This window comes from Chlamydotis macqueenii, chromosome 5, assembly GCF_036417535.1.
Source record: "Chlamydotis macqueenii isolate bChlMac1 chromosome 5, bChlMac1.mat, whole genome shotgun sequence".
Classification (NCBI taxonomy): domain Eukaryota; kingdom Metazoa; phylum Chordata; class Aves; order Otidiformes; family Otididae; genus Chlamydotis; species Chlamydotis macqueenii.
Window position 1 is genome coordinate 35,106,623 of NC_141560.1, and position 16,483 is coordinate 35,123,105.

Here is a 16,483-nt window from a genome sequence, read left to right on the forward strand (position 1 = left end):
CTTTCCGTGTGTGCGAATTGCTTATTGGCAAGATGTAAGAGCTGAAAGTGCAGGATACTTTTGGTTTTAATAAAGCCATTGGTTTTTGTCCCTTTTCTGAGCCTGTTCTTCTCTGATGACTGGGAAATTTAGATTTTGTTGTCATATGCAGACTGTGGACATAAAAAAATGAGTAAGTGAAAATACTGCCATCAGAAAGCATTCTGTTCTGGCTCTCCTTTTTCTACATCTTAGATACATGTTGGTGACTCACATCTAGCAAAAGGCATGGTGCAACATAAATGAGCAGGAGTATGCTTATAAACTTCTTGAGTGGTATGGTAATAAAATAAATAGTTCTGTTTGCTTTCTGTTCCCTGCCTCCATCCCCACATATCCACCAGCTTACTGGCTGAGTTGGTTCAGCTTAAGGGTCTTGTAGAAACCCCCTGCCCCCATCATCCCAGTTCAGCTGCCTCACTCTGTTGCTCCATAATTGTTAAGATCTAACAGTAGGGAAAGAGCCATGGGAAGATCTTAACAGGATTACTTGGTGGTGTGGTTAAGTATTAGAAACTTCAGTTTCATGAAATAAGGGAGCCAGCTTAACAGTTCACCACCATCCAAAGAGGAAGCTGCTTCTCCCTGCTCTCAGCTATGTGCTCCCACTCTGCCTTTAGCTGGTGCTGCCTGATCCCTCACGAGGCTGCGTGTAGGCACCAGAGCACCATGTTTTGCACCAACTTTTAAACTGGATCATTTCACTGAGGCAAATAAGGCTCAGCAAAACAAATGCCACCTGTCACAGCTGATGATGCAACAAGATAGGAAATGGAAATAGGACAGAAGGAGATAAAGGCAACGTCAGGAAGAAAATGAAATCCGACTCATTCTGTAGTCGTGAGCTGTCACATGAATTTTGTGTTTGAAAGAGCAAAACATGAGGGTTTTTTTCTGTTAATATGTACCCAATACTTTGAATGCTAATGTAGTTTTGACAGTGTGTCATGGATGGAGCAGTGAACTATTGATCGTCAATGCAATCTGGTCTTGAATTAAAAAACTTAAACATCAGAAAGGGAAATTTTGGTAGGAGCCTGACAAACCCTTCAACACCAGGAAAGATTGTCAAAGAAAGCTGTAGGCTCTGGTTTTGGAGGTTTTACAGAACAGTTTGGGCACACATCTGTTCACGTAAAGTTGATCATGTTTTGGAGAAAGAGATTAGAAATGCTGGGTGCCCAACGGAGGTCCCTACCGCTTAATCCTGCAAGTTACAGACATAGGTAATGTGCTGGACACCCACAAAAAGAGAAAGTAATTACATTTGAACGTGTAGTTCATGGATGTGTTGTGGTTTACGGAGTGTAAGTGTGGAGCTTTTATATAGACAGTTATTCTAAAATAGAACATGCTGTTCACATCAGTAGCAGTGAAGATGTGTTACATAAAATAACCTTTAGAAATTTTGCCAAGTGCTGTTAAATAAGAGACTTCATTTAGCAGGATCCTTTTATAGTTGGTTTTTCATTAACCTCTGCTATGGCTGATGTACACAGATTTGCTTAACCTGGTGACCTTTACCTGCCAGCGCTTAGAGATGGTTGCCATGTTGCTGCCTTGTAAACCTGCAGTAAGGCAATACTGTCAATCTGCGAGTAAACCGTTGATCGTGTTGTTCTGGGGAAAGAAATCACAGCGGGAAGATGGACACAGTCCTAGGAATGCATAATATTTGATTTCTGTAGCCGTTAATCCATCAGCAACCTTCTGTTTGGTTTTAGACTATTGTATTTAGCTGAAAAGGGAGATCTTGAGCGTGTGTGTGTGTGTCCCCACGCTTTGCGCCATCCTCTTAATCGGACAAACCCACGCAGCGAGCACAGGACGGGGCAGCTACCGACCAGAAGCTGCGGGGGGGGGGGGGGGGGGGGGGGGCGCGGGGCTGTGGCTGCGCACGGAGATTGCGTGGCTGCGGTGCCGACGCACCCGAGGAGCCGCGCCGGGAGCGGGAGGTGAGTGCGGGGTGCCCGGGGGCTCCGTGCCGCTGCCGAGCGGCTGTGGGTGCGGGGCGGGGCGGGGCGGGGGGTCCCCAAGCTGTCCGTGGGCGCAGCGCAGAGGTGCGGGGAGCTGCCGGCAGCGGAGCGGCAGCCCCGTTTGTCTGTGTCTTGACGGGGAATATTCTGTAGAAAGCAGGGTTTTCCCCCTCTAAATAATAATAATAATAATAACAACAATAACAATAATGCAGCGGCTTGGCCGGCGTGCAGCGCTGCTGCAGCGGCCGCGGAAACGGAGCTGGGTGGGGCGGTGGGGCCACGCACCGGCGTAGCGGGGGACGTTGCCAGCATTGGGGGGGTTTCAGCCATTTTTGCCTCACAGACGTTTTCAGGTGCTTTGCGTGGGGCGGCTGCAGCGGTGGAACATCTTTAAACGCCTGGCGTGGAGAAATCCAGCAGCTGCGTGTGTTTCAAGGAAGAGAAGGGGGACTTGGGGGTTTTTTGTTTATTCAAGGGACTGGAAGTGATGCATTTTATTTATTCTCTGATGTGAGGGGAAAAGCAGCTTTGAGAAACAAGTGTTCTGATTAAAATTCAGCCTCTCAAAGAGGATAGTAAGTGATGCTTGTTTTCTTCTTTTCAAATTTTTTTCCTAATTAAACTACACTGTGCAGCTATTGAACAGAAGGGATTCAAGGAGACAAAAGAAACCTATTTGCTTCAGGTGGGAAATTTGATGCATACAAAGTAGGAAGCCTCTTGTCTTAAGAGACAAATAAAAGACAATGCAGGTTGTTCCTAGTGATTCCTGTTTCAGGCAATGCAAGCACAGAGCTTGGAAAGCACAGTTCCTGCCTGAAGAGTTCTTCGCTTTTAGCCCAGAGCTTTACAAAATAGCGCAATAAACCTAGAGGGGGAGGGGAAATGTAGTCTCCTTAAATGAAACGGTGGATCCATTTTGTTTACAGTGGCTGTTAATGAATGTTATGGGCAAATGCAAATCAGAAAATTGATTTTGATTTCCACAGTTTGCTACTTAATATTGTTTTTCAGAAGAGAAGAACCTATCCACCCTATTACCCCTGCTCCCCCTCCAGTTTCCCACTGGTTAGATTTCCAGCTGTTCCTGGAAGCTGTGGTATTCAGCTGTGATGTGCAGTAGTAAGATCAGAAGTTATTTTTAGCATGTGTACTGGACTTTTTTTCCCCCCACTATCACTTATAATCAAATTCCTTTCTTTTTAACAGGATAAAAGTGGCTACCAGAATGATGGCTACCGTGCTTTCTAACATGCTATTTCTGCTGGTGGTTGGATTGGCTTCAGCTTTTAGCCACAGCCCTAGGACCCCTGACAGGGTTTCTGAAGCAGATATTCAGAGGCTCCTCCATGGGGTTATGGAGCAATTGGGCATTGCCAGACCCCGGGTAGAGTATCCAGCGCACCAGGCTATGAATCTGGTTGGTCCACAGAGCATCGAAGGTAGTTAATTTCTGCTTTGAATTATGATAAATTTATTAGTATCCTTTGGTAATAATTATTATTTTGCACGTATATGCAGAATATCCTGAGCTTAAATCATGGACTTCTTCACCATGTTGTCGTCTGATCTTTGTTTTAAAATCATCATCCATCTTTTACCTTCCTTAATGTAATGATTTTGGCGGAAGAAGTAGTGGGTTTTCTTAATGTACAGGCTTTGTAGAAAAAGTCATGTTGTCTTAGAAGTGTCTGGTCTCTAGAACCTCAAAACAGTGGGTTTACTAAATTCTTCCCTAATAATGTGTATAAATATATCACATTTATGTTTCATATTAAACAAATGTGAGCTCTACAGCCTAAATCTCATGGATTTTTAGAAACATTTGCAGACAAGAAGAGATCACATGTTTGCAGTGTCATGTGAGAAAGAGGGAGAAGCCTCATACAGGGGGTTCTCCCTCCATGCTGCAGTCCCCTGTGCAGCCAGCCCTCCATGGGACGGGGTCTGCGCTGGATTGTGCAGGGCTGTGGGCAGCGGGAAGACAGGGTCGTGGGTGCTGGGATGGAAGGGACACGGATGCTCCTCTCCCTGCATCCGCAAGAGCACCTCAGCACTGCCTTGCTGTGATGAGTGCTCTGGGCTCAGGTTCGTTCTTTTGACCGCTGCTCTGGTCTCCCCCCATGAGAGTAGATTTTCCTTGGAATCAGTCTTTTACAACTATGCAAACCATCTGAAATATCTGGCTCAAATGTTAGGGTGTTAGGATGGTGTTGCAATGTATTGCTATTTGAGTTGTAAGAAACCAGCTTTTCGTCCGGGATTACAGCAGAAGTTTGGAGGTATGCAGCCCCAAATACAGGAGTTCATGGGCATGCATCAAAACAGAGCAGAAACCCTCAACCCTTCTCTTAGGGTTAAACCACTTGGACACAGTGTAGCAAGTCTCCACAGTTCCTAAATCTGTGCCCTTTATTTTGTCCCCATTCCGATCTACAGACTGTCCTAGCCGAACAGGTACAGTGTTTTAATGGAGGCCAAGAAGAGGATTAAAACAGAATAGGCATTTCTACCAGCTAATTGCAGACCTAAGTTTATATATTTTCTAAAGAAGCTTTGATGGACACTTCAGTGTCCAGCTTTTCTGGAAACTTAAATGCCAGAGATTAGGCTTAAGGAGTAAAATTTGGTCTGTGTCATTTCCTCCTCCTTTATGAGTGTTTGTATGTAGAGAAATTGGGACAGATTGGTAGAAGTGAGTAATTTTACTCTCCTTCTCCCTTTTTTCCCCAGACTCTTTTTTTTTTAAACCTTAGAAAAGCAAAGCCAATCTGAACATCTGACAAATATTTCATCTCAGCTGTTTGCAGTTAATTTCTAATTAAAAGGTTAGTAAAAACAGATTAAGAATCTCTTATTTTAAGTATTGAAAGTTTTCTGGTGCTTGTGAGGCTCAAATAATGCTGGTTTTCCAGTCATCCATACAATCTTCCACAAAAAGCAGATTGGATAAACTTGAACAAATCTTTTTTTACCCCTTTTTTCCCCCTCTTTCTTTTCTTTGTTTTTTTCCCCTTTTTAAATAAAAGTATCTAATGTGTATATAACAGAGTAAAACTGAAAGGTGGTAAGTCCAGTTTATTTATTATACTTAACATTACCCTCTTGATCAGATGAGGATGACTCATTTTTCAAGCTTACCATGGATGTTTAACAGCCTACTGAGAAATTTCTGCAAAAGCAAAAGAGCCTTGTGAGGGGAACGCTGTCAGTCAGTGTAGAAATAGACATGCAAATCAGACCTTCATGTCAAACGTTGCTTTCCATAGAGTCTTTGGTGTAAGTTTTCGCAGATGGTAACCACTTGCTCTTTCTTTGGTTACTTGTGGTGATATGTGGCTGTCTATAGATAGATACCTCTTAAAATATCTGAGTAGAAACTTCAACTTAAGAAAGCATTTTGAAAGTGTTGATTCCAGTTATGAGATTAATATGGTCTTATGTCATTCTACACAATATTTTCTCATACTGCTTTTTTAAAAAGTAAATAGAATTCAGTAAATTTTCACCATGAGTTTATATTTAAATATAGACCATGAATTACAGGATAGATAATCTAACAAAACTTGCATTGCATTCTCTACTAGTGATTTTAACTATTACATTGTGAAAGGCTTCAGAATTTAATATACAGTGCTCCATTTTATCCTCTTTGAATATTTATTTATTTTTGTGTAATTTGAGGAAAAGCCTGCACAGTGGGTTTGACTTTCTATTAGGTGTCTAGTTTGGAAACCGAATTGCTAAAATGGCATGGTAAGACGTTTAATCAAAACAGTCTGGTTCTGTGAGAGATTCCCATATGCAACGCTTCCACAAATGGTGTCTGCCTTAAAACCTGCAGTTTTTACTGTTTTCTTCCGCAGTCTGCCCACTACTCAGTTATTGCCAGGGGACTGACATTGCTGACCTCCCAGTGGCTCCAGTCAGCTGATGTTTTCTAAACAAACCAGAATAGGAGCTGAATTCAAGCAGGGACCTTCTCCTCTGGCGAGGAGTGAGGACAGGAGGCATTTGAATGTGTACTCCCCTGAGGGGTTGCACTGCTGTGTGCAGATGAAGTGTGATGCTCAGTATCGTAAAAATACTGCAATCCTTCTGAACTGAGTCTTGTTGTTTTGTGTGAGGTTTTTGGACCTCACATACTTTGTGAAATTCTGTCACACGGTTTAGAAACAGAATTTTCTCAGAGAAGGAAGCTCCAATCTCCGCTCTGCTAAACAGACCTGCAGGACTTTCTGGGAGACTGTTTCTGGTGGTGGTGAGCTTTTACAGCTTCCTTGTCTCTGATACTTCTTGGCCAGCATGCAAGGAAGTGACCCATGCAGTGCAAGAAACAGTGTCATGGGTTGTAATGTTTAAGCAAAAAATCCTGTGCCTGTAGCACAGGTGTTGGGTGACAGGAATATTGAGGAGGATTGAGAGAGAACTTCTGATTAATGTTCCCTGTGGTATCTGTGTGAACAGTAAGTGATTTATGGTTGAGCTACAGGAAAAATAACTGCCTGTGTTTTTGAGTACATAAGTACAAGGTTTCCGATTCTGAAGGATTCACCTCTGGGCTTCCCACAACAGTTACAGTGCTCACTGGATAGTAAGTGTGTGTGCAAGTGCTTAAAAAATCTACAAGACAATAGAAAGGAAAACTAAGGGGGGAGGGAAGAAGGAGGTTTAACAGTAATTGGAATATGTCACAGCAAAATAGGGGTTTCATACTGAATCCCATCAGCGCAAAGTGGTAATTCAGTAACTGCTCTCTGAGGTTCTGTCTTCCTTGGGAATTTTTGCCTGAAAGTAGTGGAGAGTAGAATTGGATATGAAACTCATACTATCTGTGAGAACTTCTGAGTGGCTAGGAGTGTTGACTTCTGGCCATTTTTCAGACTGTAGTTTGCAGTGACCAGTGTAGACAGTTTAAAACCTGGTTCATCCCATAACAGCATACTCACCATCAACCCACTGACTGTGCTGGAGCACTTGTTTCTCATTTTGAGCAGATATTGCATCTCAGAATAAAAAAAAACTTTACCAATCAGAGCTTAATAAATTTAGTGTGTTCCTACAGAAAATTGTTTTACTTAACAAAATGTTTTTGTCAGAAATTGCCCTGGCAGTGTAGACCTGCAGCACTGTTGGGTGCCATCAGCTTCAGCCGAGGCAGGAATCCAGAAGTACCACTGATTTTCAAAAGGCCAAGATTGGACCCATTAGATATGTACACTTGCAAACAAAGTGCTGTCAGGAAAAAATAATTGCTGTGGCGTTGGAATTTGGAAACAAATTTAGGCTGCCATAATATAGACAAGTTTATACTAGCAGCCTTATTATAATGAAATGTTTGCACATTTGAGTGATTATTATAATAACCTTTTCCAGATGAATAAGATCTTAATAATTTTACATGTAACAAAAATACTATTGCTGTTAGTTCATAAGCAAATTTATAAGTATCTCCATTTTCCATCACCACTATCTACATTTTTTCCAGTGTTAATCATCATATTTTGACTTTGACATGCTAAAAAACAGAGGGTGGATGTGTTGGAAGGAATTGCAGGGGACTACACATGGTCTTTTTGTTTTTCTTTCCCCTCTGAAAAAAAGCTTAGGGCTGACTTTGTTGTGGTGAGCGAAGTCACAACTTCTTTGTGTACCAAAGACAACTGAAAGATGGACATTTTTCAGAAAAGATGTTTATCAGTATGTATTCTCTTTCCTCAGTGACCAGATAGTTTTCTTGGTGATGGAGAGAAAAAAAAGGCACAGCTTGTTAATGGGCATAAGTTACTGCATTTTCTTATGTTGAAATCTATGAATACGTGATTATTTTTTCTTCTCTTTTACTTTGCATTTGCCAGTGTACCTGTTAGCTCAAGTCAAGCTGCTAAAATAGAAATAGAGTCTAGAAAATGTCTGGTAAAGAGTTTAATCTACCAAGAAATGACGGTGAAGTTCAAGCTGTGTGTAATCCAGGGAGAGCCTGGAGGTCCGGAGGACCACAAGCGTGGTGGCTGTTCTCTCGCGGGTGGCAGGGTGCTTGGCTGCCCCCAGCCCACAGGGAGACGTGAAGGCAGCGTGAGCTCTCCTCCTTCGCCAGGGCTCTCTCAGCTGAGTGGACGCAGTTCACAGGGTAAGTATGTCACAAAGAGGGGAGTTTGCCAGCTGGTTCTCTGTGCTTGTGTACTGCAGACGGCACTCGCATGGCGAGTCAGCACGGCAGAAGCCAAACCGATCCTGCGCGATGAGTGTCGAGCAAAGATGTTTTTAACACCCGAGGTGCTATCTTAGGAGCAGCTGGTTTTGCTGACCACTGAACAGATTTTCTTTCTGCGCGTACCCCAGTTCCTAGAAGTAATAAACCCATATCAACTACTTTAATTTCTCTAATAATATTCGATCTCCTTGTTAATTCATGTTTTCAGAAAGCTGTATTGAAGTCATTTAGCAGGATCTATAAAAAGAGGGGGAAACCATAGAAAAGCAAAATACAATTTTTTCATGAGTAGCTGTGTTTCTGTAGTTCCCAGTTAGGTTTATCACTAAAACACTGTACAAGCACCACTGTGCTATATTCACGTTTCCTATAGACAAGAAGGGGACTGCATCTATGTTAACAGAGGACAAAGGAACAAAATAAACAAATACCTTCAGCATTTCAAAAACATAGAAGTTGTTTTTTCTGCCTGGCGTGGAGTTCATGAAGTAAGAGACTTCATGGGTTTTTTTCTTTCTTTGCCTGCTTGTAAGTTTGTGCCGATATTTAAGGACTTTTTTTTTAGAGGGAGAGGAAGGGAATGTGTGTATAATGCAAATTTCACGACGGTTGTACCATGCCTAGGAGAACAGTGAACTCTCACTGAAACACACGGGGGCACCAGTGGCTCGGCTCGGGCAGTTTATAGCACTTGACAATGGGAAATGCGAACTCCTGTTTTCGCTTTGCAAGTATCATCTCCTTGCATTTTCATTGCCTCCTGTACAATTCAGCACAACAGGCGGCCTCTTGGGTGGTTTGTTTGTTTGTGTTCGATTTGGTTGTTTTGGTTTTATTTCTTAAAAACACTTCAGACGAGAAAATGGTTGGTAAAGGTGCTGGCATGGCAGCCCAGCATTTTTCAGCCTGCAAAAGAGGTTTAAGGCTGTCAGTCTCAGTGACAACGTTAAATGATGTCTCTGAAATCCTGATTGTTTGTAGGAATAAGAAAATATTATGCCTTTTTGGGAGGCTTTTGACTATCCTGTAGAGACTGCTTGAAGCTACTGGGAAAAGGCTGGGTTTATTTGATTATTTTGAAAGGAAATAAAAACCTGCTTATTGTTTTAGCAAAAGGTAGTTACTGTTTGCCGGATTGAGATGATAAACCTCCAAAGTGTCTGGAACATCATGCTAGTAGTTCTACTAACAACTGGTAGTTAGCGACTTACCAGCACAGACTCTGTTCAAATAGCACTTTGTGTGAAATCTCCTTTCTGTAAAATGATGCGCATTATTCATGCATGTTAATAATGTCTGTTTTGTTAATATTTTCCTACTAAGAAAACTAAGACAGTGCTGGATTACCTTGCTGTCTACCCTGTGACATACCTACAAGACCGCTACTTGTTTCCTAGAAGGACAGTAAAATCTCCGTATCAGAAAATTGCCAGAACTTTTGCGTATGACTGCATTCAGTGAAACCAATGCAGAAATGACCTTTGCACTCATTTGCTTTTGGGCAAGCGTGTGCTATGCTTATACCCTCATATATTTGGATTTCCGTGGGTGACGGGAAGTAATACTAGCCATTGCCACATGGGAGTATGATATTTGGGGGTCAGCAGATATGGCAGTGTGATGGCTGCATCCTCTTTGCTCTCATTTACGTCCTCCGTGCCAGCGTCCGGGGGTGGCAGCGTCACGGTCCCCGGGCTGGCAGGGTGTCACGGGGCTGGGGCAGACCTCCCGCAGCCAATTCTGCTCCTTCAGGGCCACTCCGTAGTGTCAGCTTCGTGCAAAGGGACCACACAGTCCTTTGGGGTTTGGGTTATTGTATCTGTTCTGTAGAGAAAGTCCTGCTGCAGTTAAAACATAAAGTTACACTCACAGTGGGACCGCTTTTGCTGAAGCACACATGACTTTAATCAAACGCTGTGTTATGGGCCTGACATTTAACAAACAAAAAAAAAGCCCCAACATCACTCTCCTAGTCTCTGCTTTCAGGGGGTTTTCTTGCAAAGTACTGAAATAGCCCAGGAAATACAATTTCAAAATTTAATACGAACATCTCAGATTTGTAACGTAAAGTGAAAGTGGTAAAGCTACACTTTTAATACATTAATATGGTAGACATCTGGATTTGTACAGATCTGACTAAAAACACCTATCATTGTCTCCATATTTTAGTCCTCAAATTGTGAAATGTAACCAGACTTTAAGTATCAGGCAGTGGTGCATGTCATGAGAGGTGATTCAGAATGCTAATTCCAGAAATTTAAAAGTTGATGACAGTGCCAGCCGACACTGCCAAATGGCAACAGTGGTTTTACAGTGGGTTTCCTTCATCTGAGTAAGTGATGTGGCACAACTCAGCAAAGAAATTGCATGTAAAATGATTATACCTGTAACTCTGCAAGCAGGAATATAATGAGATGCTGTGACTTTATTTGTTCTTTATTTTATTAAAGGCAAGTGTTTGAAAATCTGGCCCGTAATAGCCTTGCTTCCATATGAATTTATAAGACACGACAAGCAGTGAATAATAAGAAAGCAGAGCTGGTGTTTGTCTTGCTATGTGGAGGTGGTATCGTGTTTCCTCAATGTGTTTGACAGCTGTCGCTCTTGAGGAGCAAGGGCAAGATCCAGCGAAGGCTGTGGATGTTACTACTGTGGGCTCTGCCACTTCTGAATTTGGGGAGGTGCCCTTCCTCAACGCCCCAGTGCTGCAAGACGCTTGTCTCCTCAGCGTGTCTGGGTAGAGGCAGGGAAAATTCTCAGAACTAGTGTGCTTGTCAGAGAAGTCAGTCAGTGGGGAACGCAAGAAGAAAAGTGTGTTAATCCGTTTCTCTCTAGATCTTTGTTATTTGCATGTGGGTCTGACTGAGGGACCTATTTGGATTTGGGGCTTTGAACCTCTTCTTAAAATGACGTGTATAGCAGTCCTCGTGGCTGCAGGAGGGAGTGCCGGTATCACATTCCTCTTCTGAGGAACCAAGAGCCAATAAGCCAATAAGAGAGGTAAGAAATCTGAGGAGGAGAGGGAATATGATAGCTTCTGTATTGTCTGATGCTTTATAGTACTTCTGTTTTCTAGTGTTGGCAGATGTTATATAGAAATTTCATACAAAACTGTAAAATTTTATCTAGCAATGGAATATGGCCCATAAGTATTTAAAAATCTGCCAGTGAAGATTGGCCAAATTAAGATGAGCTCTTGTTTTCTAAGATTTTTTCTGTGCTTGTCTTTCACATGCATACATAAATCCTTGGACACATTATTTGGGATTTATACCTTTTTGTAATTGTTCTCAAAATCACGTGCATTTCCCCTGCTCCCATCTGACTTTTAAATTAACTTGTAGTAAGAAAAGCTTTTAAAATTTATTTGGTTCTATGAAAAGATATTTTAGAAGTCTAGACAAAGGAGAGATTCTTGCTTTTCTTGATTGTGGTGTCCTGTGCAGGAGATAGGATCTCTGGCACGCTCCGGAGGTTTCCAGAGCTATTCCCTATGTGCTTCCTGTCGTGCGTGCTTTCAGCAGTGCCTTCACAGCTGCTGCAGGGATGAATGAGAAGAGGAATGCTCTCAGCTGGTGAACAGGAGGGAGGAAGAAGCTGATTTCTGCCCTTGGGATGCTTTAGGACATCAGGTTAGCTGGCCTGAGTCCCTGTTGCAGCATCAAAGAGCAGCATTGGGCCTTGTCTTACCTGGGCTCTTCATCTTCACTGGACTCCTCTTCATCTGAAGATGCACTCTCTTGCATCTTCATCGTGTATCAACGCTTTTATTGAAGTGTGAAAGAAACCTCATCTTGACTCAGGCCATGTTGGGAGAAGTTTTGAATAGGAAGACGTCTGCTTTTGGAGTTGTGAGGAGGTTACTCACCAAAGCAGAGACTTGGAAGCCTTGTAGCCCCACACTGGTATCGTTCATGATGAGGTCATTTGGGGGAGTTAGAAAATCTACCCTGGTGGCAGCTGTCAGGCAGGCATGCGAAGCTTTTAAATGCTCCTGTTGAAGAACCAGCTGGGACTTCGAGTCATCTGCATGGAAAATGGAACTGGATGACTATGAATGGGGAAATGAACAGGAAAATTTTGTGAAGTTCTGTGGAGCAGTAGACAGAAAATAGTCCCATTCTGGACAATTCTGGTGCCTCCATGCTTTACAAAGGAGTAAAAGGAGTATTTTTCTATGAGTGTGTTGACATTAATGGAACATCTGAGCTTCTCATGGAGCTGGTGCCAACGCCAGTGAATAAAGTGCTTCATTGGCACATTTACATTTATAGGATTGAAACAGTGTCCCATCCCTTGTGGGATAAAGTTTGTAACCGGTTCCTTTTGTTGCCCTGTTCCGCACAGCAATGCGCTGCACTCGTGGTCACAGGCGAGGTAGTGGGGTGGCAGCTGCAGGTGGGTGGTGTTTGCTGGACCTGTTTTCCCTTGGCTCTGCCGATGCCCGGGGGCTGGCAGTCCATGTGGCACCGGGGCCCGTTGCTGCAGGTTGCGCTGTCTTTGTAAAAAGGGTGAGCTTATCCACACCACGAAGCACGAAAGCGTTCTGCTGAGGGTGAAGGGCGAATTAACATAGTCCATTACAGGACTGTTCAACCAAGGGAGGCGTGAGAGATTGCTTTTGCACTCTGTCAGCAACTGAGCTGCTGGATTTTTTTTTTTATTGTGTGTGCAATTTGAATAATAATTAATAATGGCATATAAGCTACTGTTATAAATTTATTGTGAGAGGGGCATGGGCGTTAACTTTGGTCCTAACCATTTCACAATAAAAGCATTTTGTATCTTAAATGTTTGTACTGTTTATAATTAAAATGCGGGATAAAATGGAATTATCCACTGAAAGCAAGGTCAGTAATTGTGTGACATGTGTGCTTAAGGCTTTAGAAAACACACTGAAAGGAATTTGTCCTTCTGCACAGAAAAAGAAAATTAATCTTAGAGTTTTAAGAAACTTTGTGTCCTTAAGGAGAAGACAAGCTGACTCTGGAATCTGCTTCAGTACATATAGTTGTCGTTTTCTTGGGTTTCCCAAGACATGCTCTTGAACGGTTAAGGAAGCTGGCTAGGTTTATATGTTTCCATTCTTGACTCTCCTATACTTCTTCCCTATTTTCTTATTTAGCAGCTTCTGTGGAATAGAGAAAATGTGGTAATTTATAATTTTTTCAGTGCCTCTCAGTTCCTGATCTTAATGTCAGCAGCCAGGATAGGACTCTAGGATGAAGCTGGCTGAAGATGCACGGGGGAAATGGCATTGGGACTGTAAAGCTTTTAGTGATGTTAGAAAGGGTAAGGAAAATGAAAATGCATTTTTTTGCATTCAGGATTTTTTTTTGACAGTTTGAATTAATCAGATTGCATGATGAGGAGCCTTGCAGATAATAAAGGAAAGGAAAAATGAAGTTAGTGGATGGTGTCCCATTTTAAGGTAAAAACACCAGAAAGCATTCTGCCAAACTTGCTTTTGATTAGGGATGACAGCACTTTTGAATGTGACAGCAACACAGCAAAGGTAGGTACGGCAAGATGACTGGGGATGGGAGTGCGGGGCAGTACGGAAAGCCGTCACAGTGAAAGGAAAAAGAGCCATCTCTGTATCAGACAGGACATGCTGGAAATAATTTTGAAGACTTTTCCCAGTGATAAGAACTAGTAGTCTAGGTTAACAAAAGATTTTGCAAAGTAGCGAAGATGGTGTTGCACCTCTTGATTAATCTCTTTACTCCCTCAGGAATCTTACACAAATGGGATAAGATATACTGGGCTTCTCTTGCAGCTCATATTTGCTTGGAGTTTACACAGCTCAAGATCATTCTTGTTCAGGTAGAGTATTCCTCTGTGCATCTGGGAAGGGCTTGGATGCTTTTAGAATCTGCTTCATGATACTCAAGAGCAAAAATATGAAAACTAGGGCATCTAGGATGACTCTCTAAGTAAAGGGCTTTAATTCCGGATCTGGGATTTATTTACGCCCAACAGAAACTCATGATCCATTCTATTTTGTATCTTTTTAGTCATTCCAAGTATCTCTAATTGAGATGATACCAGCAGTTGGTGAGATGACTAAGGACTTTTCCAGTATTCTAGGAAAGAGGAGAGGCATTGTTCCGTTTTTGTTTTCCACCCTGCGACAGTTCAAGACCAGTGCCAGAAGATCGTTACATATATGCATATATTTAAAATGAAATTCAAAGCTTGCTTATGGTAATACTGACCTCAGTCCAAAGGACCTAAACTCCTAGTTTATCGTGTAGGGGTGTGAAATAACTGCATGCTCACACAGAAATCCTGCACGTGAAAGGGAGCTGATTGTTTTGGAGGGTTGGATGTTTTTTTTCGCTAGTATATGGCACACAAAAGCCAGTTCATACAAGAAGTAAGGAGAAATGGGGAAAGCACAGATTTAGCCAGCCCATCCTTTCTCAGTACAAGGATGTTCTCTGTACTGTTCTTCTGGATTTTTGCTAGTCCAGTTTCAAATAATTTAACAATGTCTCTCATGTTTCCCTTGGATAGGAGATTAGGAGAAGTTTCTTGATGTTTAGTAGTCTGGTCTTTTTCTTTCAGCCTCTGCCTCAAGGTTCAAGAGACCCATCTTGTGCTATTTTTGTAGCTGACTGTATATGTTTGTATCACAACATTTTGTCTTGGTAGCTGCAGTCTATTTAATCCTAATATGTTTCTTCAAATCAGTAACATTACCAAAATTAACGCAGCTTGTGAATTACTGTACATAATACCCCGATTTGGTATATCTGTAGCATTTCATTTTTATTATTGCAGTCTTCACTGAGTGCACTATTTATCAGAGTTTATAAGGAAGAAGCTTTGCTAATGCTATTAAATCACTCAAGTGTGCTAAATTATGGCACCAGAGCAGGTGCTATTGTCTCCAGCTCTTTTGGAAAGAAAGGAAAAACCCTGAAACAATCCTGGACATTTATACCTAAAGGAAACAATCCTTTATCTTAATATAAAAAGATTGGTTTGTACTCAGTCAAGGGAATTCTTGGCAGTCGGTTTAAACTTATATGTATATATAGCACACTGGAGCCTGCTAAGTACCTCTGTTTTCTTTATGGATGGAGCTTTGGTGCCAAGAGGTCTGCACCACATACAAGCATAGATAGGCTTCTATCTGATGGACTGTCCCACAGCGAACCGCATTGTATACAGGATGTTCAAACACGTATTGATTATGTGGTTCTGGAGTTTACAGCAGAATCATAACCTGATGCTTTTAAGTACATGCATGCAATCAATCCTCATTGTGAAGGAGCTCAGTACAAAAGATATTTTATGCTCTACTTTAGACGTTAGATTAAATGACATTAGAGTAAATGCATGCTATCCATCTTTTAACCTCATTACCATAGTATTATTATGAATCTATACAGTTCTTACAAGCATCATATTTGTGTTGACTCTGGACTGTAAATATATAATAAAGTTCATAGTGTGTATAACGCTATTCTGGTTTTAGTACCAAGTCTCGTGGTCAGCTACAGGGGAAAACCTCATATAACACAGATGCAGATTTTTATAGGGCTACTTTTATATTTGTTACATATCTGCAAAACTTGCCTTCAAAATTGCATTACAGAATAAGAAACTTGTATTTGATGGGGGAAAATCGGCATGTTGATTAGATTTTAGTCCATCATGCAAATAAAATTGAAATATATATGCTTAACTTGCCTCTGGTACTATAATGCCAGCTTCCAACTGATTATTTGCAAAATATAGACAATTTGACTCAACTATCACTTCTAAATGTAGACATGAATACAAAATTTGTCAAGACTGCCTTATGTTAGCAGTTTTTGAAAGTTATTATGTGAGCTTACAAGGCCTAGCTCTATAAAAGATTATTTAGGCTGGTCATATTTATTTGTAAGTTGGGACAGGAGTACTTGAATGATCCTTCTGGAGCAGCTTTCATGTTCAGAAGCTTTATTCCAATCTTTTGTATCTATGAAAATTATAGAAATTAAAAATAAGAGTATTTGGTGATAATATAATGACCATGCTATTTACCCAAACAATTGTGTATGTGTTCATTCTTTAATTCACATTTTCCAATCATTTGAATTCTTTCTCCTCTCATTCATTATTAGTGGAATTTATATGTTGATTGTATCTTGTTATCCCTCTTTATATAGGGTTTTAAAAAAATACTGCTCTGCTGTCACACAGCCATCTTGGTACTGAGTAACTACATTAGCCATTGCTGCACTGTGTGTGGTGA

The 16,483-nt window shown here is 41.5% G+C and overlaps 1 protein-coding gene across 2 annotated transcripts in view; it reads left to right on the forward strand.

The window, feature by feature from the left end:
- Positions 1–1,876: 1,876 nt before the first annotated feature.
- SCG5 (secretogranin V) overlaps positions 1,877–16,483 on the forward strand; it is a 31,393-nt gene continuing 16,786 nt past the window's right edge. The window contains exons 1-2 of one of the 2 annotated variants that reach the window (XM_086749047.1): positions 1,877–1,994; positions 3,228–3,460. In XM_086749047.1, coding sequence (XP_086605173.1) covers positions 3,247–3,460 — 214 coding nt within the window. In that variant the 5' untranslated portion in view covers positions 1,877–1,994; positions 3,228–3,246. Of the gene's footprint in view, positions 1,995–2,366; positions 2,585–3,227; positions 3,461–16,483 lie in introns of those variants that run through there. The other variant, XM_086749049.1, reaches the window with a different exon arrangement.